At 40.9% G+C, this 27461-nt stretch overlaps 1 protein-coding gene across 1 annotated transcript; it reads right to left on the reverse strand.

Moving 5' to 3' along the window:
- Positions 1 to 1796: 1796 nt before the first annotated feature.
- On the reverse strand, positions 1797 to 27461 carry ATPsynC (ATP synthase, subunit C). Its single transcript, XM_080283806.1, has 3 exons — positions 27376 to 27461; positions 27091 to 27156; positions 1797 to 2421 (listed from the first exon to the last, which is right to left on the reverse strand). Exons 2-3 carry the CDS (start codon positions 27133 to 27135, stop codon positions 2116 to 2118), a joined length of 351 nt encoding a protein of 116 aa, XP_080139932.1. The 5' UTR covers positions 27136 to 27156; positions 27376 to 27461; the 3' UTR covers positions 1797 to 2115.

Genomic DNA, 27461 nt, shown 5'->3' on the forward strand with positions numbered 1-27461 from the left:
ATACCGTAACAGAAAATCAGAGAGATTCAAAGATTGTCACTGACTGTTGGGGGGTCGAGTCGTCGCGCCAGGTGTGGTAATAAAGTTTGGCGATCATTATCTGGGAAAGTATGTAAAGTATGTGGGAGATACTATGCAAAGAATGACGAACGAAAGGGCGTCCACTGGGTGTGATATGATCATGAGAAAGTCCACTTTGGCCAAGTTTTTTTTTTTTTTTTTTTCCAGTGCTCATTTGAGGCCCAGGTGCCAGGCAACAAAGTCATGCAACACTAGTATAAAAACTAACTACAGAGGTGTGTTAATAAGGCTAACTATAATGATAGATCAGTGGACAAACATATACTGAATGGATATTAAAATGACGGGAGTTTTGAAGGCAAGGTGTTTCATCGTAGACTATAGTCGAAGAACAATAGGAACCTAGTGCCAAAATCCAAAACAAAGCCGGATCATTGGCTACAAGTTGTGTACGCTGGGTGGGCCAGGAGTAGACACGTCATTGTGAAAGAAATAGATCAATAGAAGAAATATATTAGAGATGGGGCTACTGAAGTAAGGAACGGAATTAGATGTTGGAAAGAAGACTAACAGAGGTAAGGAAGGACATTATGGAAGGAAAAATGCGGTGATTCTCTGAGAAAGTCTGCAAGAAGGGGGGGACGTTTGCGGCGAGACAAAAACGGAAACGCAACACATTGCTGCATAGTGTAAGGAAAACAATCAAGGAAAATATGCCGTACGGAGAGAATGGTATTGCAACGAGTACAAAGGGGAGAGCTACTACCAGACATTAACTAAGAGGGAGTAAGTCCAGTATGACCGATTCTAAGATGAGCTAGACTATAGTCGATCATTGAGAATTTCCCACTAAGGATTGAGGTAGGTAGATTTGAGAAAACAACAAATATTCATCTGCTACTCAAGCCTCCAGGTTCCTGCCTGCCTCAGCAAGCATAAACAGATTATGCACTATTACCACTGAGCCAATGGCAATCTGCCAAACATTTCACCATGAAAAAAACGTGCCAAACCTGCTTTACTCCCCCATAGAGTTCTTACAACCATCTTTATTCTGTTTCCTATCATCAACCTTCATTACTGCCCTCGCACATGAGTGTACCAATCTATCCACTTCAATAATGCCCCAAAATACAGCCCTCATGGTTCTCCACCTACCTAGTATTCATAAATTCACTTCACCCACTAGACACCAGGTTACACATTACCCACACCACCATATCTCGATAGTTTCACGTCCTATCAGCTCCGTGCACTTCACTTTCCATTTGTTGCACTCAGGCCATATACCTGAAGGTAAATGAGGTGTCAAAGGAAGGACAAGCAATTTCTAAAATTCATAGAATGCCTGTGGAACAGTGCTTGCCTTGGGGATGGTGACTAATTATATTGCCATACTCATCCCTGGCAATAAAAAAAAAAGCTACTTTAACATACAGCACAATGCATTCATGACATCCACAAGCTTAGGATCCAGCCAGGTCAGCACTTAAAAAAGGGAATACTTTCACATAATGTACCAATTTACTTCATTCAGATGGAAGCTCCTTTCCTCAATTCATAAGCCTAGAAATCATAAAGTAGTTATTCCTGTTACACTGTACATTAACTATAACAATGGCAACTCAAAATGGAATTTCATATGCTGAAATCTTATGCTTCAGTTGCTCAGAAAGTTTTAAACTTCAGAATTACCCTAAGTTCTTCCCATAATATTCAATAAATCCATGCAAAGCACAAACTATACAAAAACACTAACAAAGAAAATTGCAAAGAAAATTTTAATATTTATTTATAAATTTCTATACATTGGAATTGTACACAATTAGGAATTCCTTGTGTAACAGTCCAGGCATTGATGTTTTGCCATTATCATGATACAGACGTACCAACAAGATGAGAGTAGCTTAAATTAATCCTTATATACATCGTCACCTAGCTCCTAGTGACACAGCCAACCAACTCATGATTGCAAGCCACACAATGAATATGATGTTAAATGTCTCAGCCTACTGAATGTGGCTGCACACATTAGTCAGGATGGCTACACCACTGCCCACAATGGGCATCTGTCCACCATACACCATTTAATATTTAGAAGGCGAACAGCAACAGGAAAGCCATCATGAGGCAGAAGAGACCCATAGCCTCAGACAGGGCAAAACCAAGAATGGCATAAGAGAACAGCTGCTGTTTTAGAGAAGGATTGCGAGCATAACCAATAACCAAGGATCCAAACACAGAGCCGATACCAGCACCGGACCCAGCCACTCCCACAGTGGCTGCTCCAGCACCGATGAATTTTGCCGCAGAGTCAATATCTCTGGAGGTGGTGGTAGTCTGGAAGCTTCTGGTCAAGGGGACAACAGCCAAAGGCCGGGCAGCAATCTGGCTCCTGACCTGAAACAAAGTCAACAATCAGTCTTAATGACAAACCCCATTCTTGAAATACTTCACTTGTACCAATGTAGAACTTTAAAAGTGTGCCCTGTGAAAGTGGTGCTCTAGTCTCCCTCTTAGCAAACTAATTACAGGGAAACAAAATGAGAAACCAATATTATTAGCCCATGGTTTTACAGCAGATAAAATCTATGCTCCTCCTGTACTGACATGAACTTGGAGTTTTACAATCATGGTACATTAACCCCTTCAATCTTAAGTTGTTCTTGCTGCTATAAGTGTCACCTTTTAAAAGTGGAATATGCTAAATCACTCCTTTATCCCTTCAATGCAAAATATTTCCCCTAATAATTAGTAATATCTGGGGGTATCAAGAACAAATCTTTATCACTCGATTGTAGGTGTTAACCAGTTAAATAATGAAACAGGGTGCTCTCTCAATGCCTGCAAATATCAGTATACAAAATTACTTTCCCTCGTGGCAAATGCATTTAAAGAACTATTTAATATGCAGTACAGCAGACTTTTTGTCCCTAGTACTGCCACACAATTCCAGCCAAGAGGGGACTACGAAGTTGAGTATTGAAAGAGTCAGTCACCCCTGAAGACTAACATGTTATACTCTACTATGATCTGCAAAATGCTTTGTACTGGATATGTTGCTTAACCCTGGTCTGCCTGGCCAAGCAAGCCTGTTGACACCTTAGGGGGCAATAGCTTACTGCCCCTAAAGTGTCATCCCACAGGATACTTACACCATTATTGTGAATACATCTCCATGAGTATTTGCTATACAGTGCTCCATTATGATTGTTATGCTGTGTGGACCTAAGAAGAACATGTCATCTGGTGACCAACCCAAATCTAAGCTGGTTAACTACAAAGAGAAGGGCATGGTGTCCAGATATCAACCTTGATAGGTATATCCGATACCTCTGGTGGGTAAATTCTGAGAGGTGGTCTGTAATGAACGCTCTGACTGAAGTACTGTATTGCCCATCATGAGCAATCTAGTATGTAGGGATTTCTTCGCTGCTATTGCTGAATTGCTTAGAGGCAGGATGCTGTTTAAGAGGGTCTGGTAACAAGCATGGTGAATGTTTTATGTGCCTAGCTGTGCTGTGTTAATAAAGACTGCTGCACTGAACTACCTTTCAGCAATATTTTCTGAGAGAGAGGACTTAGTTTCAAGGTGCAAGTTGTGGAAGTACTTTTGGTGCATAGGGCATTGTTCTATATGGTCTGCAAAGTATTGTACAATGGTGATGAGGACCCATGCCTTGGATGCACAAGACAACTGATCTAATGTACTGTCTGAAGAGTTCGGGAGTTTTTGTTGTCCAGTCTGTCCACGAAGTGCTCAAAGTCTGAATGATCTGAATCTAGGGGATGTGTGAATCATTTTCTTGAGATAGCTGATAAAGCTTGTTAAATGAACCAAGGTATTTGAAATGGAATTTATGAATCTCTTAAGGGTTCATACACCAATGGTTACGTATGAAGGTTTCTTGGGATACTTTGAGGACTGGTTGAAAAATCAATGGAGAATATTATTTTACAGAACACAATTCAAGGGATCATTACTGAAAACAGAAAAACTAGTTTCATTTTATAAATGCATATTCACCCCATAAGTGTCAATTAAAATACAGTACCCTTAACACTTGCAACAACGTTCTAATACTTTTTGCCTGTTTCACTGTAATACTTTGATATTTCAATTACTTTACAACAGCTAGCATTATGATTCTATTAGGTATATATTAGTAATAATGTAGTACAAATCAATAATCAATACTTCAATAATAGGGGTACAGGCCTAACTGATGTGGGGTTCAATGTACGAGTGTGATAATCCATAACAGGATAATTACACATGACGCTCTGTTACTTGCTATTAATGAACAAGAGCATTGCACATTGGTGCAAGTTTTGTTTTACATATCATGCTTTGACTGTATATGTAGCCAAGAGTAAAAGCAAATTTAAAGTGGTGAACCCTATTTCAAGTTTCTAGTTAAGCAACTGGATGCAGTGATGCAGTAAATGTGCAAATTAGAAAATATAGTAGACTCTCCTTATAACAGACTACAGTAACAGAGAAACCTGATCTGATAAAGATAAATATGAGTTACAGTACTTCCGATATCCCCCAGGGTGGGATTTCAAGCATGTGTGAGAATAAGAGTACTGTACAGCAGCATAATCTAGTGCTAAAAATGAAAACACATTTAACATAAACTCTTCTCACAATTTTGTAGTTTTGCAGTTTATTTCATCCTTATCATTCATCATCATTCATTCATTGCCAGACGCCATGTATCCCAAATGGGGTGGCCAAGGGCTTAGAGTTAATTGTTTTACAGGGAGGGGCACTAATCCTCCACCAACCCCACTTGTCATCATACTTTGATGAAATATGTATTGCAACCCATTAGGCCCCATTTGAATGACACTGTCATAGTCGATGGAAGTCCGGTGGCTCCCCATTAAGTCCCATTTAACAGCAGTTATTCATCACAGTTGACAGAAGTTTGGTGGCACCGCAGTGTCCATTAACCCCTTAAACGCGGATCGTCACATTTGCGACGGTCGGCCCAAAGGACAAAACGGCGGATCGTCGCGTTTGCGATTTGAGTAAATTTTGAATAACCGCGGGCAAGCAGGCTCCAGCTGGTATTGTCTATCAGTACCACCACCCTCTAGCTACAACTAGCATACTTTACCTTTGTACTACTGACCTCAGTTGTTGCCAAATATTGAGTTTTCCCCCGTCCCCCCCCCCCACCACGGCCCGGCCAGCCTGGCTGTGATACATGGCAGTGCTCTGAGCGCTCAGAACTGTAAATCTGCGATCTCCTCTCACAAGCAGTTTATGCTACTAGGAAACGCTTGTTTCCCCAGTTGTAACACTAGCTTTTTTTCTCACGGTTTGCCCCTGTTTAGCGTCAGTTTACTGCAGGCTTTCAAAGTGACATTATGGTGAGTTCTAGCTCTTCCCAGTCAGTGCAAGCGGCCGACAGGAACGAGAATAAAGTGGCAGACGTAAGGCAGAATAAAAAGCGCATCGTGGTGATCTTTTGGGAAGTAATATGATTGAAAATAATGTAGTATATATGTTTTTAGCTGTGAAAATGGAAATGTTTGTTGAGTGACGGGAAGACCGCCGCCACAGTGCATGTCGGCAGTACGCTCCGTTGATTTTAGCCTTATTTTCAGTGCTTATTGTACAAATACGGATTCCTAACTACCTTTACGTTGTAGTATAAAGTTTACTGTGACAGAATGAGGCTGTGGTAGAGGGGAAACCGGGCTGCTGGAGGTGTGAAAGTGAAGATTTGGTTACCCAACTTTGCAAGTCTCCACAAGTCCTTGGGTAGTCCACGAAGGCTCAACACCTGTCTCTGGAGAAAGCTGAATGTAAGTACTATCTGCCATACCAAGTATAATGTTCTAGGGTTAATCTCTGATTTTTGGCGAATATTTTCCAACAGGTACTCAGACCGCGATACAACCCCGCCACTTGGGGGGGATCGACTGTACACAGCCGCGTTTAAGGGGTTAAATCTGATACCTAGTCTACTGAGGTACATCAAACTGAGGATTTACTGTACTGGCACAAAGAAAGCGGCTGGTGCATGACTGCCTGAATGCAAAACAAAACTGACATCTACATTAAGGAATTCGCCCATACGGGTCTCCCTCATTTTACGATTGGTATGCGTTCCTAGAAAGGCAATCGTAAACCGAAATATCGTAAAGCGAAATTAAGGTTTAATGGGAAAAATAGGGATGCGTTCCTGGACTCGTGTATAAAGAACCCAGGACCCATACAAGCGATCTATTATGCAATAACAATGATATTTTATGTATTCTAGTGTCGTGCTTGTCTCCCCAGCTTTCTTAATGTTGACAGTATGCTTTATAACAGTTGATACAGTCGACTGTGCAAGACTCATGGAACTAGTAATGTTGTTTGCCCCCTCAACTGCTTCATGCCACTTCACAATATTAAGCTTAGACTCCAGGGTTAAGGACGTTCTTGCTTTCTTTGGCTTCTTATCATCAGCACCAGATGTTGCAGGGTGTTTACAAGACATCACGGTGGTGGCACTAGGGGTGCAAAATATGAAGAACAGAAGAAATAGTAATATCCTGGGCACTGATGCACACAGACGCACAGAGGTTGTATGTAGAACAAGCAGGCAGGTGAGACTGGCAAAAGCGCGGGACAGTGTTGCCAACACCGAATTTTAAAACCCGCTAGGCTGGACTAAAAAAAACGCTAGATTTGGGCAAAAACCTGCTAGATTCTAAAATATTGTCTATTATATAAAACTTACTAAGAAAACATTAATTCACACAGTCTGAGAAACTAATCAAGAGTTAAATGTTTCATAATTCGATACAATTAACGATTACTTCAAGAAAAAGAATAATAATACAATTGCCTTCATTGTTCCTTGGACACATTAGTCAGTATTGAGATCTGGCTATACAACAGGGCATTCCATTTGTATGGAAAAATTAAACATGGGAAGCCGGAAGTACTTACTAGCTCATGCTGAAGTTAGTCATCAATGCATTGGAAAATTTCCAGACCTTGATAAATGAAGATGTGTTCTAGGAATACTGAAAGCAACAGTACATCCGTCACAATCAAAGCTGTAAACTGATTCACCGAGGGCAGAAACCGACTCTCAGACGCTCAGTATGAATGACCGAAATGACAGGAAACTGACATGAACGTGAACTGAACATAGGCAGTAGTGTAACATACGTACATGCTTACGAGTGGGAGGCAGACTGATTAAAAGTTCATTAATTTTATTTGTTGAATTTGTGAGATTGCAAACCGTCAGACGAGTATGTAATCCCGCTAGCCACTAAATCAATATTTTACTAGCTAAATTACAAACGAAATCTCCAGATTTAGCGGGAAAACCGCTATGTTGGCAACACTGGCACGGGAAAATGTGTGCGTGGGGTGGGTATGCCACGCAACTCTCAGCTGATTTGCCTGTGAGCACGGGATTTCCACATGCCCAATCGTAAATGTGAGGGAGCTCGATTGTAAAATGAACACTTGGTACTAAAAAATAAGGATCGTAAATGCGAAATATCGTAAAACAATACAACGTAAAACGAGGGAGACCTGTATTAACAGTCTTAGGCCAGGGACCACAGAGCACTCTGCTGGTAGACAAAATTGCTCGACGCGCAAATTCTTCCCACACGCTGGGCAAGGAGAACAAAAGAATGAGGTAGATTAGTTGGCGCATTCCTCTGTTTGTAAACTAAGATGATGGTGACCACTTCAACTCCATACAAGTGGTCTAACTGTGGACTTTTTTCTCTCCTATGACGAGGTTGAACTTGATCTAATTCATTGTGTATTAAACAAAGATTCTTCAGATATGGTGATTGGTGAAACTGTTGTGACGAAGCACCTATCTAAACTAAGACGAAGTACAGTACCATAATTATGCCTGCCATCATCATCATGTATATAAGAATGATTAATAATGTGATAAATGGAAGTTTTATTGACACGAGCATACAAACTTTATCAAACTTCTTCAGTCAGTGCTTCACTGGCACCCTTTGCCATCTTGAATGTTTTGGTTGGTCAGCTGATCTTGTGTCTACTTGGCCATGCTTTTTTTTGCTCGATCTGCAGCGTGTAGTATTGCGCGAGTAGACACAAGGCAGGTGTAAGACACATTTGGCACAAAAATGAGAAGGCAGAGTTGATCAACGGAGACATGTAACTAAGCAACGTTAACTCCACAATGCCTGTGTCCATTTCATCCGTACACCCACCAAAATGTTGGATGTCATATCTCCAAAATCTGGATTAAATGAGAGATGGGCAACAGTGATCACCTATTTTTGTATGCTTTGAAGCATACAAATTTAAAGGTCTGGATGAGAACATACAAAACAGTAAGCAGCTGTCAGCTCTACATACCCAGCATTCATATAGTATCATTATTTCCTCACTCAAACTGAAAATTCTGATGCATTACAAATTATATCAAATTTAGGATGTGGATGTGATAGAAAGCATTTGAAGTACTATTGTGGTGGTTTGGCCAAGCACAGAGGATGGAGAGTGAGTAATGTGGAGAAAATTTGAGGTGGAAGGGGGAGGGGGGAGAAACCAAGGATGAGATGGAGGGATGGAGGTATATGAGAGAAGGATGTGTGAGCTGGGGAGAGGGCAGCAAAATGGTGGGGGAGAGGGCAGCAAAATGGTGGGGGAGAGGGCAGCAAAATGGTGGGGGAGAGGGCAGCAAAATGGTGGGGGAAAGGGCAGCAAAATGGTGGGGGAAAGGGCAGCAAAATGGTGGGGGACAGGGCAAATGAGATCTTTGTGACCACCCCATACAGGATAAAAGCATCTGGCTCTGGATGGACAGATAGAATTTAACCCTTTGAAATTCAGATGCCAATTTTGAGGGACATTTGAAATCAAACCTCCGAGATTCTGATGACGCTTTTAATCGTCGTTTTAAGATTCATCATTCATACTTTTGTAAAAAAATATTCATCATAAACTGCACTTACGCGTCATAACAAAGAATCTCGGGCATGTCGTGGGATGGTTGCTTTGTGTGTGGCGGGCAGTGCACGAGTGGTATGGCTCATGGCTTTGTCATAGGGCAGGGAACAAAGGCAGCTGTACTGTATGTCATGAAGGTCGAAGGTTACATAATTGCCTCAGTTTTCCTCGCACATATATGTGTCATTTTGACTTGTTTTCTTTGCTTTCCTATTTTGAACTTTCCATTAAATACTACAACTATTTGGCTTCAAAATAACACCACATGAAGCAATCTATAGTGAAAAGTGTATCTACACTGCTATGAAAAAGAATATGCAGCCAAAAATTATATAATTGTGGATCTCTTTCCTTTCGATTTATCATACAATTGAATGCATAAACAACCATATATATAAAGAAGCGTTGTGGTGTGGATGTGGATGTGATAGGAAGCATTAGGAGGAACACACCGAGGTGATTTGGCCATGTGGAGAGGATGGAAGGGGAGACTGACAAGGAGAGTATGTGAGTGAGGTGGAGGGGGGACAGGGAGGGGGAGGTCGAGGATGAGATGGAGAGATGGGGTGGAGAGGTATACGACAGAGGGAGATGAGAGTTGTGAGCAGGGCAGTGAAATGGAGGGGGACAGGGCGACATGGAGGCGATTTGTTTGTGGCCACCCCATACGGGATTGAGGTGTCTGGCAGTAGATAGATAAATTATTGCTGAATATTTTTCTACGGCAAGGTATAAAATTTTGGTTTTCACCTAACTTCACCTTCATTTTGACTTTTCCTTTGTTTCCCTTTTCTTAGTATACTACAATAAACAACAATTATTTATCTTTAAAATAACACCACAACTAGCATTCAGTCGTAAAAGATGTACAGTATTTACACTGAACAATCAAAGAAAAAGACTGCAAAGTGAATATGCAGCCGAATCATTAAAAAATATGATCTTTTTCCTTTTGCTTTACCACACAATAAAATGCATAAATAACCATAATCTATATAGTACTAGTAAAGGTAATTTATTGTAGTTTTGCATGGTTTAAACCAGATTTATTCATCTTAGTTTTTCTTTTTTTTGGACAAATATTTTTTTAAAGGAGAGGTACTGGTATATTTTTGGGTTTTGCCTAACTTCAACTCACCATTTTGACATTTTCTTTTTCTTTTCACTTTACCGCACAATAAAATGCATAAATAACCATATCTATATAGTTCTAGTAAAGGTAATTTATTGTAGTTTCGCATGGCTTAACCTGTACCCTCCCCTCACTGTACTTTATACAATGATCCACAGGAGCCACCATAGACCCGTCGTCGTATGCAGCACAATTCGCAACTGCAAGGCACATTGCGCGCACATTTTTCAAATTTCGCAGGTGATTCGTGGCAGGCAGATGCGTGAGACCTTCCTCTAGTGTATGTTAGTGGAAACAACAGTATCAGCTAGTCAAGAGTGCCAGAAATTGGCAATTAATGGGTGGTACCATTATGAATCTATGTTATTTTCACCCATTTTCATATACAGTATACAGTCAACCCTTGGCTATCACGGGTTTTGCTATCGCGTTTCATGGCTATCACGGACAGGTGAAATGCAACACGATTACCTTTATCGCGACCTCAAATACTGCTATCGCGGACGATGGTCGGCCAGAAACATTCAAATCGCGCGGGCTCCGCCCATGCGTATACTCGCGCCGTGATTGGCGCGACGTCACAGGCTACCCGAGCGCTGATTGGCCCAAGACATGGTTACAGCTACCCATCCTTCCCGCCAAGGTTCAGAGAGAGTCAGCGTTACCAGTCAACAGCAGCTATAGCCGTGAAGACCTATTGTTCAACCACAATGGCCACCAATACCCCATCCAACCCTCCTACCATTGGTGCACGTAACGCGGCTAACCCAGGACGGCAAGTGAGGAAGAGGAAGAACCTGCCTTATGCTCAGGGTCCCTTCCAGACTCCTGATGAAGCTGATCAATTCCTAGACGAGATAGAACGTCGGAGGGGTGGCCAGTAATACTCCACCCCAACCTCGGAACCCCTTCAACCCACCCAAGCTCCTCATCCTCTCCAAAAATGTTAAGTAAAATGGCTTATTACAGTTACTTCTGTTTTATTTATAACCTTTATGTACTGTACTGTTGTTAATTTGCAGCATTGGTTTGTAATCCCAGGTATTTTAGTGAAGGAGATGTGAAAATAGGGTAAGGCTGGGGTAAAGTTGGAGGTCGGGGAACCAATTAGAATTTTTCCCATTAGTTCTTAAGTATGGCTATCGCGATTTTGGCTATGGCGGGTCGCCTAGGGTACCAATTACTCGTGATAGCCAAGGGTTGACTATATATATATATATATATATATATATACACACCACAATACTGTTGCTGTAAATGTACTTTTGTAGCAAGAAAATGTAAATATATATATTTGGGTTGGTTTTGATTAGTTACCCTCCTCCTCCCCACTGTAGAAAACAGAGCAGCAACACTGGCCTGGCCACAGAACACTTGGCTGAGGTGAAGGGAGACGCACCTTAGGAGCACTTAGTGGTGACAGGAGCAACTTTCTTGATTTTCATTAGTTTCTCACCAAAAGCGAATGTTTGAGGAAAAAAAAAAAAAAACTGGTTTTCAGGAGGTGGGGGGGGGGGGGCCAAAAAAACCAGGAGGGTATGAGTTAAACTAGATTTATATAATAGTTTTTTTTTTTCCCAATATTTTTCTACCAAGAGGTACTGGCATAATATTTTTGGTTTTCGGCTAACTTCAACTCGCCATTTTGACTTATTTTCTTTGTTTTCCCTTTCTGAATATGCTATGATAAAGTACAACTATTTACCTTTAAAATGACCCCAAAACCAGCATTTTATTATGAAAAGTGTATTTACATAGAATGATCAAAGAAAAATATCACAGTGTGAAGTTGTGGGTCAGTGTGAAAACGAACGACTCGAACACAGACAATCTGTCCGGCCCAGAAACCCGATAGGGTTAATTAAAAGGATGAGAGGTCATACTCATGCCTAAGCCTCCACAACACTTTGTCTTTACATTAACATGCTCTTCGCCTCGAATTCTCTTTTGGTGCAAACTTTTTCCCCTTAGATACACCACATAAGTTTCCTTGCATGTGAGGGCCTCTCAGGAGGAGGATGTATCACAATCCTCCATGATTATATATATATATATATATACATAGAGCAAGGTTGCCTCTAACGCGTGGGTTTCGTTCCTAATGTAGCACGTTCGGTGCAAAATCGCGTAAGTTTTAACTACTCCTTATTTCGCTCCCTAGACCCCCTAAATGTGGTGTTTAGCCGTTATCTGCCATTGGTAATGAATATGAAGCACTTTTAAGTGGTTAGAAGGTTTATTTAATGTTATAACTTACAAACAGATGGTGCGGGAGCAGGGGTGAGTATGCGTTCATTGGCCGAGGTCATGGGCTCTGCCAAATCCTATTGCCTTATTGGCAGTAAGACAGGGGATCAAATGCCCATATCACATTTCTCCAGCACTGTTCTCTGGGTAGGTCAAGCCCTTCAGTAATAATAAACAATAAAAAAGCAGGGAAAGGCAACACTGTAGGAAGATGTATATGCAGGTAGAGGACTAAACAAGAGGGAATAAATTAACCCAAACTATCTAAAACCAAGTTTATATGGGGGATGGTATTCAGTGTTAGGTACACACCACCTGGAAATGGAAGTCCATCCATCCATCCATCATCCAATCCTACAATGCCCCATGAGGAGCGTAGGAGCCTGGGACTAGGCAGTTGGTCCTAACATTTAAGATGAGATACTGGTAACAATTATCAAGCTCCAGCTGACCATTTAACTCTGCTCAAGAGATTGAGCTGACATTAGCCAGAAACCTTCTGAAGCACCAATAAAATGAATTGGTTGGACTTGCCTCACAGGGAAAGAAAAGTGCAATGCAGTACTGTGAAGGTAAATTTTCTTTTAGGGAGGAAAAAAAAAAAAAAATCTGGTCTCAAAAAACTGAGAAGAACATACAAACCATAAATATACACACACTAATATAAAAACACACCAGACTGAAGGGTTTAACACTGAGCTGCATGCAGTACAGCTGTGAGATCAAAGTTTAAATCTGCATCCTTGTACGGACTTAAGATAAAATGGAAAACTGTACATCACGGAAGGAACTGTTTAAACTGACTAGTCAAAATATTACTGGCAGACCAACTGCCAAGGTCATATACTATTTGCTGATGAGTTTTATAATTTCGAGGAAATCTGTGCAGTCTACCTATGTATCTATCGCCAGACGCCATAATCCCGGAAGGGGTGGCCATTTGACTGAGTTGTGTTTTACAGGGAGGGACACTAACCCTCCACCAACCCACTTGTTGACATGTAGGGAGCACGTATCGTTTGGTTACATGGTTACCACCCAGCATTGTAAATGGTTTCTTGGCTTACAGGAAACCATTTGGCTCATCACTCAATGTAAAGCCACCTGAAATGGAAAGAAAAGCAATAAGAAATGACAGGAAAGATGGGAGAAATAGGAAGAGAGCAGGGCAGGCAAAGAAAAAGAATGATAAAGGCTAAGGAAGAAGTAGGGAGTACTACATCAAGTGAGTGGATGATGGTCGCCACCACCTACCACCAAATTTACTTTAAAATTTCACGGATTCAGACAAATTCTGGGCCAATATGTTAACAGGCACAAAATCTAACAAACAAAACTACCGAACTGCAGTCTTCTGATACAAGAGTCTACATGCTGTCGCTTTACAGTTCTGTTAATATCTCTGAACAAATGTATATGGAATATACTGTAATATGTTCATGCCTAAATTTGAGAAATGTTGTTGTTTCAGTCCACAACTGATCAGTTTGCTTCCACCTGCACCAACACCTCTGACATTTGTTGGAAATTAATAAATAAGATACAGCAATTAAACAGCACATGGTTCTTCCTGTGCATCATGTTCTACCTACCCACTGCATTCAAGTATCTTCTATATTTGCAAAAAGTACAATTTATGAATTGTTAAAATCTTACTGAAACATGAAACATAATGGTTGGGGAAGCAAATCCTCCAGTTGGGCTAGCTAGTGCATGCACTGTGCATAATGTGGAAACATGCTTGAGGCAAATCTAATGTAATTTACAAATGCTGTATTTCCATTACTACCCATTAGTCAAGTACAGTGTTTTATATAGGAGAACTAACCAGAGAACATCCCAAAATATTTTATCAATTGAGCTAAAATATGAAATTAAAAAAAAATAAAATAAGTCTACAAAAGCTGGTATTTGGTTTACCCTAACTTTAACCCATGGTGCAGCCATCTGAGTCTTTCCAAGAGCTGAGGAGGACAAAACCCATTACATGCCATGGTTTAAGGAGGTGCAGTTAAATCAGATTTATTTAGGTTAAGATACCATCAATCATATCTCTATCTATCTACCTACCTACCTACATATATATACTGTATATATATATATATATATATATATATATATATAGCCAGATGCCGTAATCTCGCAAGGGGTGGCCACAAACAAATCGCTTCCATGTTGCCCTGTCCCCCGCCATTTCACTGCCCTGCTCCCAGCTCACACCCCCCATCCCTCATATACCTCTGCAGTCTATCCCTCATCTCATCCTTGGCCTCCTCCTCCCCCTCACTCACATACGCTCCTCATCAGTCTCTCACTCTCCATCCTCTCCACATGCCCAAATCACCTCAATGTTCTTCTCCTAACACTTCGTATCACATACACATTCACACAACACTCCTTCACTTCCTCATTTGTCAGTCTGTCTTTCTATGCGACTCCTCATGTTCCTCTCAAATAGCTCATTTCCACGGCTCTCACTCTTGACTTCTGTCCCTCCAACAAGATCCAAGCTTTACTTCCATACGTTTGAGTTGGTACCACAATGCTCTCATGCAGTACCTTTCACTTCCATGCTCACTTCCCTGTTTCTTATCACTGCTTTCAAGGAACCAGCAACCTTTCTTCCTTGTTGTACCCTTTCAAGCACTTCATCCTCAAAACTTCCACCCTTATCACACTACCCAAGTACTTAAATGCACACGTTTTTCATTTCCTCCCCATCTAACCTTACTGTATATTTACTGACTTCGCTTCTCTCGAAGACCATAACTTACTCTTCCCAACATTGATCTTTAGATTACATTTCTTACACACACTCCCAAACTCATCCACCAAACCTTGCAACTCCCCTAACACAGTATCATCTGCAAACAACAGTACAGGGAGTTTCCAAACACCGCCGTCTCTCACTAGGTCCGCTCTAACATCCACTGCCCTTTCATCTCTTATAAACCCATCCATGTATTACAAGAAGATGAAAAATGCTCCTATAATTACCACACCCTTCTTCCCATTTTCCTTTGTACAGGGGAATAATTATACCTGACTTCCATTACTCTGGGACTTTACCTTCCTCCCAGCCCAGTCTGCACATCTTCCACATCCATTCTACTACTGTACTACCTCTACCCCATGCTAAAGCATTTCACCACACAGTCCATCAATTCCTGGGGCTTTCCCTATTTTGACTTTCTTCATTGCTTCCACAACTTCCATCCTACTGATTTCTTCCTCTCTCCTCACATCCCTCCTCCTGCCAGCCATTCCCCTTCCACTTATACTCGCATTACTTTCATCCTCTATGTTCAACACATACTAAAGTGTTCTCTCCACCTGCTCACTTTTTCTCCCATCTCCACTAGTAATCTACAATTTTTATCTTTCACTCCCCAATTAGCTTCTACAACAACCTATCTAACTCTCTTTACCTCTTTCCAAAACATTTTCTTTTATTCCCTCCACCTTACACTCAAATTCCTTCCTAATTCTTCATCCACTCTCTTCTTATTAATGTTTTCACCTCTCTTTTTCCTCTCTACATATAAGTCTCCTCTGTCTCGACTTCCTCCACACCCCCATTTCTCATCCACTCACCGTGTGCTTTCTAAATATTGTGCCACAGCCTGTCTCACCTCTTCATCCCACCATGCTGTTCCTTGCACCCCCTTCTGTCTTCTCTTCACCCCACACACCACTTCACATGCTGCACAGATTTCTTCTGTGAACATCTTGCTCACACCTTCCACGTCCCCCATCTGCTCCAAATCATAATTACCCAAACGCTCCTCCCCTTCTTTCTTATATTCTGCCTTTTCTCCATCCTCTTGTAACAGTTTATGTATCATCGAATCCTATGTCATCCCATGAGGAGCGTAGGAGCCCAGGGCGAGGCAAACTGGGCCTGACATTTAAGATGAGTGACCAGCCTCATTCATCTCCGAGTGGCATAATGTGAGCAATAAACCCCAACCATCCCTTGGATATAAACCTGCACCAGCTCAATCCAACTGGAGTGCCTTAAAGTACCCACTAAACCATCAGGCACCATAATTTGGCTATACAGTTACCACCCAGCATACTAAATGGTTGTCTGGTGTTCAGGAAACTATATATCATATAATATATACAAGTTTATACACCACCAGGCACCATAATTTGACTATACAGTTACCACCCAGCATTGTAAATGACTGTCTGGTGTACAGGAAACTATGTATCAAATATATACAAGTTTATACAGTATATATATATATGTATATATATAGTACCAGTATATAAATATATATACAGGGTGATTCAGACTTGTCTACATTAAATTTGAGAATGGCCTCCTTGCATAATTCTAAACAACAATTACTCTGTAGCATAATATCGAAATAGACATAGTTTGGTTGTTACGACACAGTTACGGTGCTGTACTAATGAAGGTGAAACATGCAGGGGAAACCCACGTAGAGTTCTTTCCAAGTTTATTTACAGTCAGTTCCCAAGTGTATTCACACCTTAATCATGGCTTAAGCATCTTTTAGTGACACATTATTCACAACTTTAATCACAGTACCAGCATATATATCTATACAGTAGAACCTCTCTAGTTCGGACTATACGGGGGGAAGGGTTGTCCGAATTAGCAGATTGTCCGGACCATCAGGGTAATCTCATTCATGAGTTTTCCTGCAGGAACATCAGCCTCTAGTTTATCCAGTATTTTCACTTTACCTGCAATACTTAGTGTTACAGGCTTCCTTTTAACATCTTCATTCATTGCAGAAGCTACACTTGCATTAGGGGGCAGGGTAAGGAGGATTAACTTTTGAAATACAGCGTAAAAATATAAATGGTCGGTGAACTAGATGATGGAATGAATGCTAGCGTGTGTTTAAACAGGCGCCCATGTTACGACCTAGCATGATCTGAGACTAAACAAGTGACGATCGCTTTCCGCACCGATATTGAAAATGACTTTAGAATTATTTTCAACATTTTTGGAGTTTATTATTTTTAAATTTTGTCTGAATTAACAGAAATCCAGATTAACGGGGTCCAGACCAAAGAGATTCTACTGTATGTATGTATGTATGTATATATACATATATATATATATATATATATATATATATACACACACACACACAAACACAGTAGGATCTTGCGAATAATGATTTCGACAACGTTTTCGGCAATAACGGTAAGTTAAAATAGATATCCAGTTTCCATAATAACGTTTGGATTCACTCGATTAACGGTTATTTCGCAGGAAATGTTCAGGCTCATCTTTGATAGCGTTCTTTAGCAGCCATGTTGATGATAATGCTGCTTCTTCAGGTAAAGGTAAACTTTACTTGAAGCAATAGAAGGACCTTACCAACTCAATTCCTATTCCTCCAGTTCGTTTTCTGTATATTTCTGATTATTTTCAGGGTGGTATATTACCTTCTCCCGATTAAAGGTTTCTCACTTTTTTATCATTACGATCCTTAAGCCATACCTACAGTTGTTTGTTGACTGTGTAATGGGAGAATTTTCCTCACAGTACTGAAATGTGGATTTTGTTTCTCAACTTCCCAACTGAATGCTAAATTAGGTTAAGTTAGGTTAGTATTAGGTACAGTTAAGCTAGGTTAGGTTAGGTTTAGTTAAATGCTTAGGTTAGGGCAGTCCCTTCCGCCATTAAGATTGAAAACACAAATGAATTGACATGGTGGAACACTGCTAAAAATGGGGGAAATAAGTTTTGCAAGAAATGTTTATTTACCACCACAGCAATAGGGTAGGGTAAGTTAGGTTTGGTTATTAGGTACAGTTAAGCTAGGTTAGGTTAGGTTTAGTTAAATGCTTAGGTTAGGGCAGTCCCTTCCGCCATTATGATTGAAAACTCAAATAAGCTGACACAGTGGAACACTGCTAAAAACAACAGAGGAAATAAATTTTGCAAGATACGTTTATTTACCACCTCAAGAAATAATTAGAAAAGTATAACAGACTATCATGAAGTAAAAGAACTGATTTCATAAGGTGCTTCTATTGCTTCAAATAAAGCGTACCTTTACCCTCCTTTTGCTCAAACTTGCTCATACACTTACACAGCTCACACAGAGTCACACATGCAGCACAAGTTTACCACACTTGGTGGAGTACAGCAGTCAGAGAAGCGAGTGTTACGTTCGCCTCTGTAACCAGTGGTTGCAAGGGTTGGTGGTCGATAATGGCCTCTGCTGTACCTGTGGGGACTGGGGGTGGGGGTGGAGGGAATGATCAGCTGTCAGAGCACCCGGGAACTTTTAAAGTGACTGCCAAAAAAGAACTCAAAGGGAAAAGACAAAGCCACAAGAAGCGTGCATATTCGGTCAAGGATAGGAAAAGATTGTTGAAATGATTGAAAGTGGTGCACAAAACATTGACATTGTGTAGAAACTGAACTGTCCTGAGTCTACAGTGAGAAATATGAAGAGAAACTTAGAGGAGACAAACAGTATTGGACTGGCTTAAAAGTATTACAGCAGTGATGGAAATGCCAGGCGAGCTATGAGTGACGAAGGTGATAGAAACAGATTGTTAGTGACAACCGAGTATTATCTAATGAAATGGTCAGCTTGAAGAATGAGGGAAAATGCAAGTGTTAGTGGCCCTCAGATACGAGATCAGGCAAGGGCCTTGTACGCTGAGGTTGCACGAAAGAAAAACATTAAGTCTCCCCCTCCTTTCAATGCCTCTGTAGGGTAGCTAAAAAATTTAAGGATAGAAGTGGCACAAAACATGCAGTATATAAAGGTGAGGTTTTGTCAGCAGACTTGGTGGCCACAGATTCTTTTCCTGCAATTGCCGCTCAAATTATTCAAGAGGGAGGTTATACCCTAGATCAGAATTTAAACTGTGATGAGACAGGATTATATTGGAAAAAATCACCCAGATCAACATTTATTTCAAAGAAAAACAAGCAAAAGGAGTGAAAATGGCCAAGGATCGATTTAGTCTCCTCTTAACATGCAATGCATCAGGTGACTGTCTCATGAAACCTATGGTGTTATACAAACATAAAAGGCCAAGGGCATACAAGGGATGTGATATGGCAAAACTTAATGTCTACTGGGAGCAAAGAAAGGCTACATGTCCACTGAGTTGTCGAGAAAGTGGTTTGATGAGTGTTGTGTTAAAGATGCTACAGAGTATTGTCAGAAGAAGAATCTAGCCTTCAAAGTGGTGCTGTTTCTAGACAATGCCCCCAGTCATGCACGATTTCAAGTAGGACGACACCCTTGAGTTGAGGTTGTTTTTCTGCCCTCTAATAAAACCTTCAAATTACAACCGTTAGACCAAGAAATTAAAGCGAATGCCAGTTGTTGTATTACAAATACGTCCATGACAAGATGAGGAATGAAACAAACATGAAGAGATGAAGGAAATAGCCGAAAATGTGCGCAGTAGCGAGGAGATGGATCCTCCCCTCACCGCCAACTCCTCCACCTTCAACGTTCCACCTGACTCACTGCCTGCCCCTCCACCTCCACAGCCCCAACTGACTCACCTGCTCCACCTGGCATACCTGCAACCCCCACCATAATGACTGTTGCAGCATTCTGGAAGAAATTTAACATTCGACAGGCTGTCAATTTCTTTGTCAAAGCCTGGAATAATACAACAATGGCAACTGTTAAACATGCCTGGTCGGCACTGCTGCCACAACTCAAGTCTGCTGAGACTGAGAGAGCGGCCATCAAAGGTTGATGACGCAAGTCTTAGAAGCCGTCCACAATATCCCAGCACCAGGATTTGAAGAAGTGACTCGTGAAGAATTGGAAGAAATGCTGCACGATGGCAATGCTGACAACATCGAGGATCTAGTGGATGAAGGTGATGGTGACAGTGATGAAGGAGTGATTGATTCAGAAGAGCCTGAGCAAAGTGACGACACAGAAGCTGTCACTCCTACTGGGTGTTTGCTCCAGCCTTCAAGACATGATTCAAGACATTGAGAGTGACTCGAGCAAAATGGAGCAAATGATTGGACTTGTAAAGCAGATTTCAAGCAAATACCAGAAACAGTATCACGACCGAGTAAATGCCTGACAGCAGTCACTCATCACTCGCTTTCTTTCACAACGGCAGCCAGCCGAGGAAGAACAACAGAGGGGGGTTGAAGTAGATGAAGACGATGATATTGGGGACTTGCCTGAAGATTTCTACTTTGTGGGGTTTGATGAAGTGTTGACGGAAGTGGGTGACCCTGGAACGAGAGGCAGGAGTGGGGACGAGGCCAGTGAGGGGTCAGTGGGTACACCACAGTAGCCTCCATGCGCAAGCCTTGGAACAATCATCACACCAAACACCTCAATAACTCCTTTAAGGTGAGTTCTCAATTACTCATAATGATTTAATAACTAATCTTATCTCAGCTAAAAAAAAATAGTGATGGGAAGGCATCAAATGGGACAAATGGGTAAAAGTCCTGGGGTGGCAGCACCAATAAACCCTTTATACATGTATTTTAATGTCACGCAAATAAAGTTTTCGTTAATAACGGCGTTTTTCTGGCACCAATTAGACATTAGTGAGATCCTACTGTGTGTGTATGTATATATATATATATATATATATATAATCCATCTATCCATCCATCATTCAATCCTACGTTGCCCCATGAGAAGCATAGGAGGCCGGGGCTAGGCAAGTTGGTCCTGACATTTAAGATGACAGTGTATATATATAATATATACACCCTCTTCAGACAAAATGATCCACAGGTATACACAGCGAGTGATGAGATGGGTGGGTGGTGAACAGAATGAACGGAAGGCATTGATTGACTGACTGATTATGTATGTGTGTGTGGATGACAATGAGTTGTGTAATGTATGCATGAGCATACAGATGTTGGGGGAGTGGACTTTCTGACCACCACTTGGTGGTGGTGAAAGTAAAGGTTCAAATCAAGTGGAGGAATAGAAGACGACGGGAAGGAAGTATTTCTTACAAGGAGGGTGGAAAAGTTACAAGAAGATAGAAAAAAGGCAGAATTTAAGAGAGAAGTGGAGGAGTAACTGGGTAAATATGGACTGGAGCAGATATGGGACGTGGAAGGTGTTAGAATTCTGTGCAGCATGTGAGGTGGTGTGGGGGGTGAAGAGAAGATGAAAGGGGGTGCAAGGAACAGCATGGTGGAATGAAGAAGTGATACAGGCTGTGGCACAAAAGAAGAAAGCATATAATAAGTGGATGAGAAACAGGGGTGTGGAAGAAGCTGAGATACGGAAGAGAGAGTTATATGTAGAGAGGAAAGGAGACGTGAAAAGATTAGTAGGAGAGAGTGGATGAGGAATTTGGAAGGAATCTGAAAGTAAAGTGGAGGGAATGTAAGAAAATGTTCTGGAAATAGAGTTAGACAGGGTGTTAAAGAAGCTAGTCGGGGAATGAAAGATAAAAATGGTAATTACTACGGGAAAAGGGAGAAAGATGGAGCAGGTGGAGGGAACATTAAGGGATTGTTGAACATAGAGAATGAAAGTAATGTGAGTACAAATTGCCTGGGGAATGGTTGGGATATGGAGGGATGTGAGAAGAGGAAGAAATCAATAGGACAAGTTGTGGAAGCAATGAAAAAAAGTCAAAATGGGGAAGGCCCCAGGAACTGGAGTGTGTGGTGAAATGCTGAAGCATGGGGATAGATAGTAGTAGGATAGATGTGGAAGATGTGCAGATTGGCCTGGGAGGAAGGTAAAGTCCTGGAGGATTGATGTCAGGTATAATTATTCCCCTGTTCAAAGAAAGAAGGGAAAAAGAAGTGTGTGGTAATCATAGGGGCATTTGTTTTAGTATAATAGGAAAAGTATATGGTAGGATACATATTGACAGTTAGGGAAATAACAGACAAACTAGTTGGAGAAGAACAGTGAGGTTTTAGGAAGGGAAGAGGTTGTATAGATCAGATATTCATTCTTAAGTCTTTAGAGGAAAGGTTTCTAGAGAAGGGAAAGAAGTTGTATCCAGCCGTCATGGATATGGAGAAAGCATATGACAGGGTGGATAGACAAGGATTATGGAGAGTATTAAGAATATATGGAGTAAATGGGATGCTGTTGAATGCCATGAAGAGTATGAATGAAGATGCCAAGGCTACAGTGCATGTGGACAGCAAACAGTGAAATTTTCTACTTGAGAGCTGGATAGAAACAAGGAAGTGTCATGTCTTCATGGTTGTTCAATCTCTATATGGATGGGGTTATAAGAGAGATACAAGGTAGGGCAGCGGATGCTGGAGTGGCCCTAATGAGAGAGGGCAGTGTGTGGAAACTCCCAGTGCTGCTGTTTGCAGATGATACCGTGTTGTTAAGTGAAGACGAAAGGGAGCTGCAAGGCTTGGAGAATGAGTTTGTGAGTGTGTGTAGGAAAGAATCAAGAGGTGAACATATGGAAGAGTAAATTTAAGGACTTCAAAAGAAATTAAGTCACAGAATGTACAGTGAGGTTGGATGAGGAGGAAATGGAAAATGTGAGCGCATTTAAGTTTGTACTTGGATAGTGTGATGAGTAAGGATGGAAGTTTCGAGGGTGAAGTGCCTGAAAGCGAACAACAAGGAAGAAAGGTTACTGGTTCCTTGAAGGCAGTGATAAGAGACAGGGAACTGAGCATGGAAGTGAAAAAGCTACTGCATGACAGTATGTGATACCAACTCTAAAGTATGAAAGTGAAGCTTGGACCTTGTTGGAGGAACAGGTCAGGAGTGAGGATAGTGGACATGAGGTATCAAAGAAGCGTGTGGAGTCACATGGAGAGACTAACAAATGAGGAAGTGCAAAGAATGTGCAAAGGATGGAGGGCCAAGAGACTGACGAGAAGTGTGAGTGAGGTGGAGGGGAGGAGAGGAAGGGGGCAGCCAAGGAAGAGATGAAGGGATGGAGTGGAGAGGTATAGAAGAAAGGGGTGTGCGAGCTGAGAGCAGAGCAGTGAAATGGTGGGGGACAGGGTGACAGATGCGATTTGTTTGTGGCTACCCCTTAAAGGATTTAGGTGTCTGGGAATACACATACACACTATTATATATATATATATATATATATATATGGAGCCTCTGTGGTACAGTGGTAGAGTGTGTGTTTCGCACGCTGGTGAGCGTGGGTTTGCCTCCCGCCAGAGTTGTAAAAACTTTGGGAAGTGTTCACCAAGCCACTTGGTACTTTGGCGGACACAAGGGGTGCTGTGGTTGAACCAGTGTCGCATACTAGTATGCTTGCACCCAGTCGGCTTAAGGCGGGCCGATTGCATTTGGTTCACAGACTACACACACATCCAAAGCCACTACAACATTACAATCACACTCACAAGCACTTCTCACTCTACATACAGTCTCTACCAGACAGCCTAAGCCACCAGGTAGAGATAAATTGGCTGTATCGTCCCTGCTTTGGTAGGGACAGGCCAGTCCTGCAGTTGACCTCAACGGCTGATGATATATATATATATATATATATATATATACACAGTATATGTCTGTCATTTATAAACTCTTCATTGAATTCCTTATGAACAGAATACATTTGGAGGAAAACCAACCTCTTGAAGAGTCAGGATTCCAAAGCAGGTATTCGACAACTGATCATCTATGGTGAATCAGATAATTGAGCAAATTACAGAATATAATAAACCACTGTGCTTAGGTTTTGTTAAATACAAAAAGGCTTTCGACTCAGTGGAGCACACAGCAACTCTAAATTCATTGTAAGAACAAGGAGTGAATGAGAACATTGTAAAACTGCTCGAAAACATATATCAAGAGGGAAATCCCACAGTTAAAGTACGTAAGGAATCTGAAAAATTTAAGACTGAGAAAAGCGTGCGTCAGGGAGATACAATTTCACCAAAATTATTTACAGCATGCATAGAAATTTTTTTCAGAAAGCTAGACTGGGAAAACAGAAATGTGAACAGATGGAGAAAAGCTAATCCATTTAAAGATTTGCTGATGAGACATTGTCCATATCTCAAAAATAGCCGAGACATTGCAAGAAATGTTAAATAACCTGAACAGAGAAAGTCTTAAAGTAGGGCTAAAGATGATCCGGAGTAAAATTAATGTTTAATCCACAAACACCATACAGCGTCATCAGAATAGCAAAGAAATTCTTGAAGTCGAGGAGTACAATTACTTCAGGCAAATACTAAAATTAACAAAAGGTGACAGTGAAATAAAGACATTATAATTGGATGGAAAGCTTCCGGTAAACAAAGACATTGTGAAAAGTAGCTTGCCAGTTTGTATGACATGAAAAGTATACAACGAATAATTTCATCTATGTCATACGGTTGTGAGACCAGGAAACTGACAAAATCAACAGAAAATAAATTAATCTGTTCTCAGAGATAAATGGAAAGGTCAATGTTGGGAATATCTTTCGGATCAACTTGGATGAGGGAGCAGACCGAAGTCAAAGATATTATAGAAGTTATAAAACAGATATGGAGGTGGGCAGGCCATGTAGCAAGAATAAGGGATAACTGATGAAGCAAGCGGCTGACTGACTGGACACCAAGAGAGTGTAAGCATACCAGAAAGGGGCCAGACAGGAGGTGGAGAGAAGACATTTTCAGGGAATGTGGCAAAGACTGGCTCAGTCAAGGAATTCGTGAAGGTTGGGGGGAGGCTTTTGTTCAGCAGTGGACTTGTAATGGTTGATTTATATATATATATATATATATATACTATTTATTAATTAGATGTTATGTATGAATTATCTACAGAACAGCTGGTCAGGTTTTGCTATGGTTTGGACAAACTAGGGTACTGTATTTCCTTTATTGACATTAACTTAGCAGGCAATCTTACCATACCCAGTGGATTTGTTTTATCATATAATGTAGGCCTGTATGTGTTTGTGTGCAAATGAATATTACTGCATCTTGCTGAACATACTGAATGGTGGATTTCGTTTCTCCACTTCCCAACTGGATGCTGGGTTAGGGTAGGTTAGGCTGGGCTGGGCTGTGTTGGGTTGGTTTAGGTTAGGTTAGGTTGGATTAATTTATTTGGTACAGTTAAGCTAGGTTAGTTTAGGTTAGATTAAATTATTTGGTACAGTTAAGCTAGGTTAGGTTAGGTTAAGTTAAACTCTTATATTAGGCCAGTCCCTTCCACCATTACTAATATTTCTGACCAGATTATTGTCAGTCATATTATGGTTATTATTCATCTGCACAAATAAGGCCTCAAAACACTAATATGAACTAAAAAAAATATCAAATGGAAGAAAAAAACATCATAAATAGGCAAAGGCAACAAAGGAAATCTTTACCCAAATTAGTGCAATACAAGTCAATACATCAAAATAAAATCTGATGAAAAAGCAGCTCATGTATTTTCTGGTAAACACTTTTAAAAGTATCTTACCAGATCAATTCATCCTGATACATATTTTTTTTTCTGGAGTGGTAAATAAACATTTATAAAATCAGTTTTCTCATTATTTTTAGCTATGTTCTGCTGTGGCAACTCTCAACTCATCAGCGTATTGGCGAAAGCAACTGTCCTAACAGTTTAACAACCTAACCTAACCTTGCTTACCTATCTAATAACTCGACCAACCTCCAGATGGAAAATTAAAACAAAATTCACCCTTGAGTGAATTTCTTCCATTATACTGGAAACAATCTGGCAGAGCATAAGGAATGTCATGAATTTTTCAGCAGGAAAATGTCATTTACCACCTGGAAAACAGAAAACTCCTGAAAAACTGGAGAAATATAAATTGAATTGGTATCTTTCTGCTGCTTAAAGCATCCATTTACTTTTTTTTTTTTTTTTTTTTTTTTTTAGCAAACCAAAGCCTAATTATCAGTGGCAGCCTTAGGCAGGGAATACTGTTTTCAAGCTGTTAAACAATTTTATACGATCCAAAGCAAAGGGCCAACTGTATATGCCAGGCTTTCAGGTCAATTTGGCCCCAAGGTCAGCCACTTTCATCCCTACCAACCTAACCATAGAAACCTGGGTTGAATAAGTTCTGGGTCCAAAGCAACCTGTAGCTATCCCTGGTAAGACACTACTGCCTGTGTCTGCAAACCTAACAAGTCATTCTCCTACATATTTAGGTGTAATTTGGGCGTCAAATAATTATGAATGAGGATCACACAAAGCATGAAATCAGTGGGATGCAGACCCCAAATCTGAATGGTGGAATGTATTCTGGCCCTCTTCAATGGTTGCTGACTATTCTGCAGTACGGGATGCAGACTGACCATACGCAATAACCACTGGCATTCCGTCAATGAATCAAAACTTCAAGGTCCACACTCCACTTTACAATTTAAGGTTCAAGCATATGACCTTTACTCACCAATTTTCACCAGTGGGAGCACCAACAATTACTACAGATTAACTAAGGGCAACTTCTACAATTCACCAAAGAACAGTTCCTGCTTCTGATAATGCCTTCACTTCAATATATCAGATTTATATGTAGGGGAAATCAAATGACATGGGAAACTTGGCACACCGAACATTACCGAGGTACCACTTCCTACCATATCGTTAGACAAAACCTCCCGAGAAATACTTAAAACTGGCACTTCGATAGAAATCGTGAACTATACCTTCATTACAACCAAAACAAACTGGTTTTAGTTTACTTTTCTAAATGCACCACCAACATTAGACCCATTACATAAGGCGCACCAAGTCGAAGCCCACAACAATCGCTCAACATTTATTGCTACTACATCTCTATTTACACTCACAGCTACAGTCCTGGCGGCGGGGAGGGCAAGCCTGGCAGCGTACATGATGATGGCTGTAGTGTGAACCTGAAAAATACAACACCGGTTAGCACCACCGTCGCCATTTTCAGCTGATCCCATTATGCTCAACCGGCACTCCAATACCGACACAAAATCACAACACCACATACATTATAAGATGATGTACAAACACCGCAATATAATTCACCTGAAACATGAAGCCTGACAAACATAAAATATAAATATAAATATAAATCGGTGTAAGAGTACAATATAATAGCAGACCTTCGGACGTAACTGTTCACAGCTGTACGACGGGGACAGGAGTGGTGCAGAGCCGGCCGCCGTCTGCTGCACCACTCACGCATGCG

The sequence above is a fragment of the Coenobita brevimanus genome, chromosome 98 (assembly GCF_032717465.1).
Source record: "Coenobita brevimanus isolate Jiangsu-jjx chromosome 98, ASM3271746v2, whole genome shotgun sequence".
In the NCBI taxonomy this organism is placed as follows: domain Eukaryota; kingdom Metazoa; phylum Arthropoda; class Malacostraca; order Decapoda; family Coenobitidae; genus Coenobita; species Coenobita brevimanus.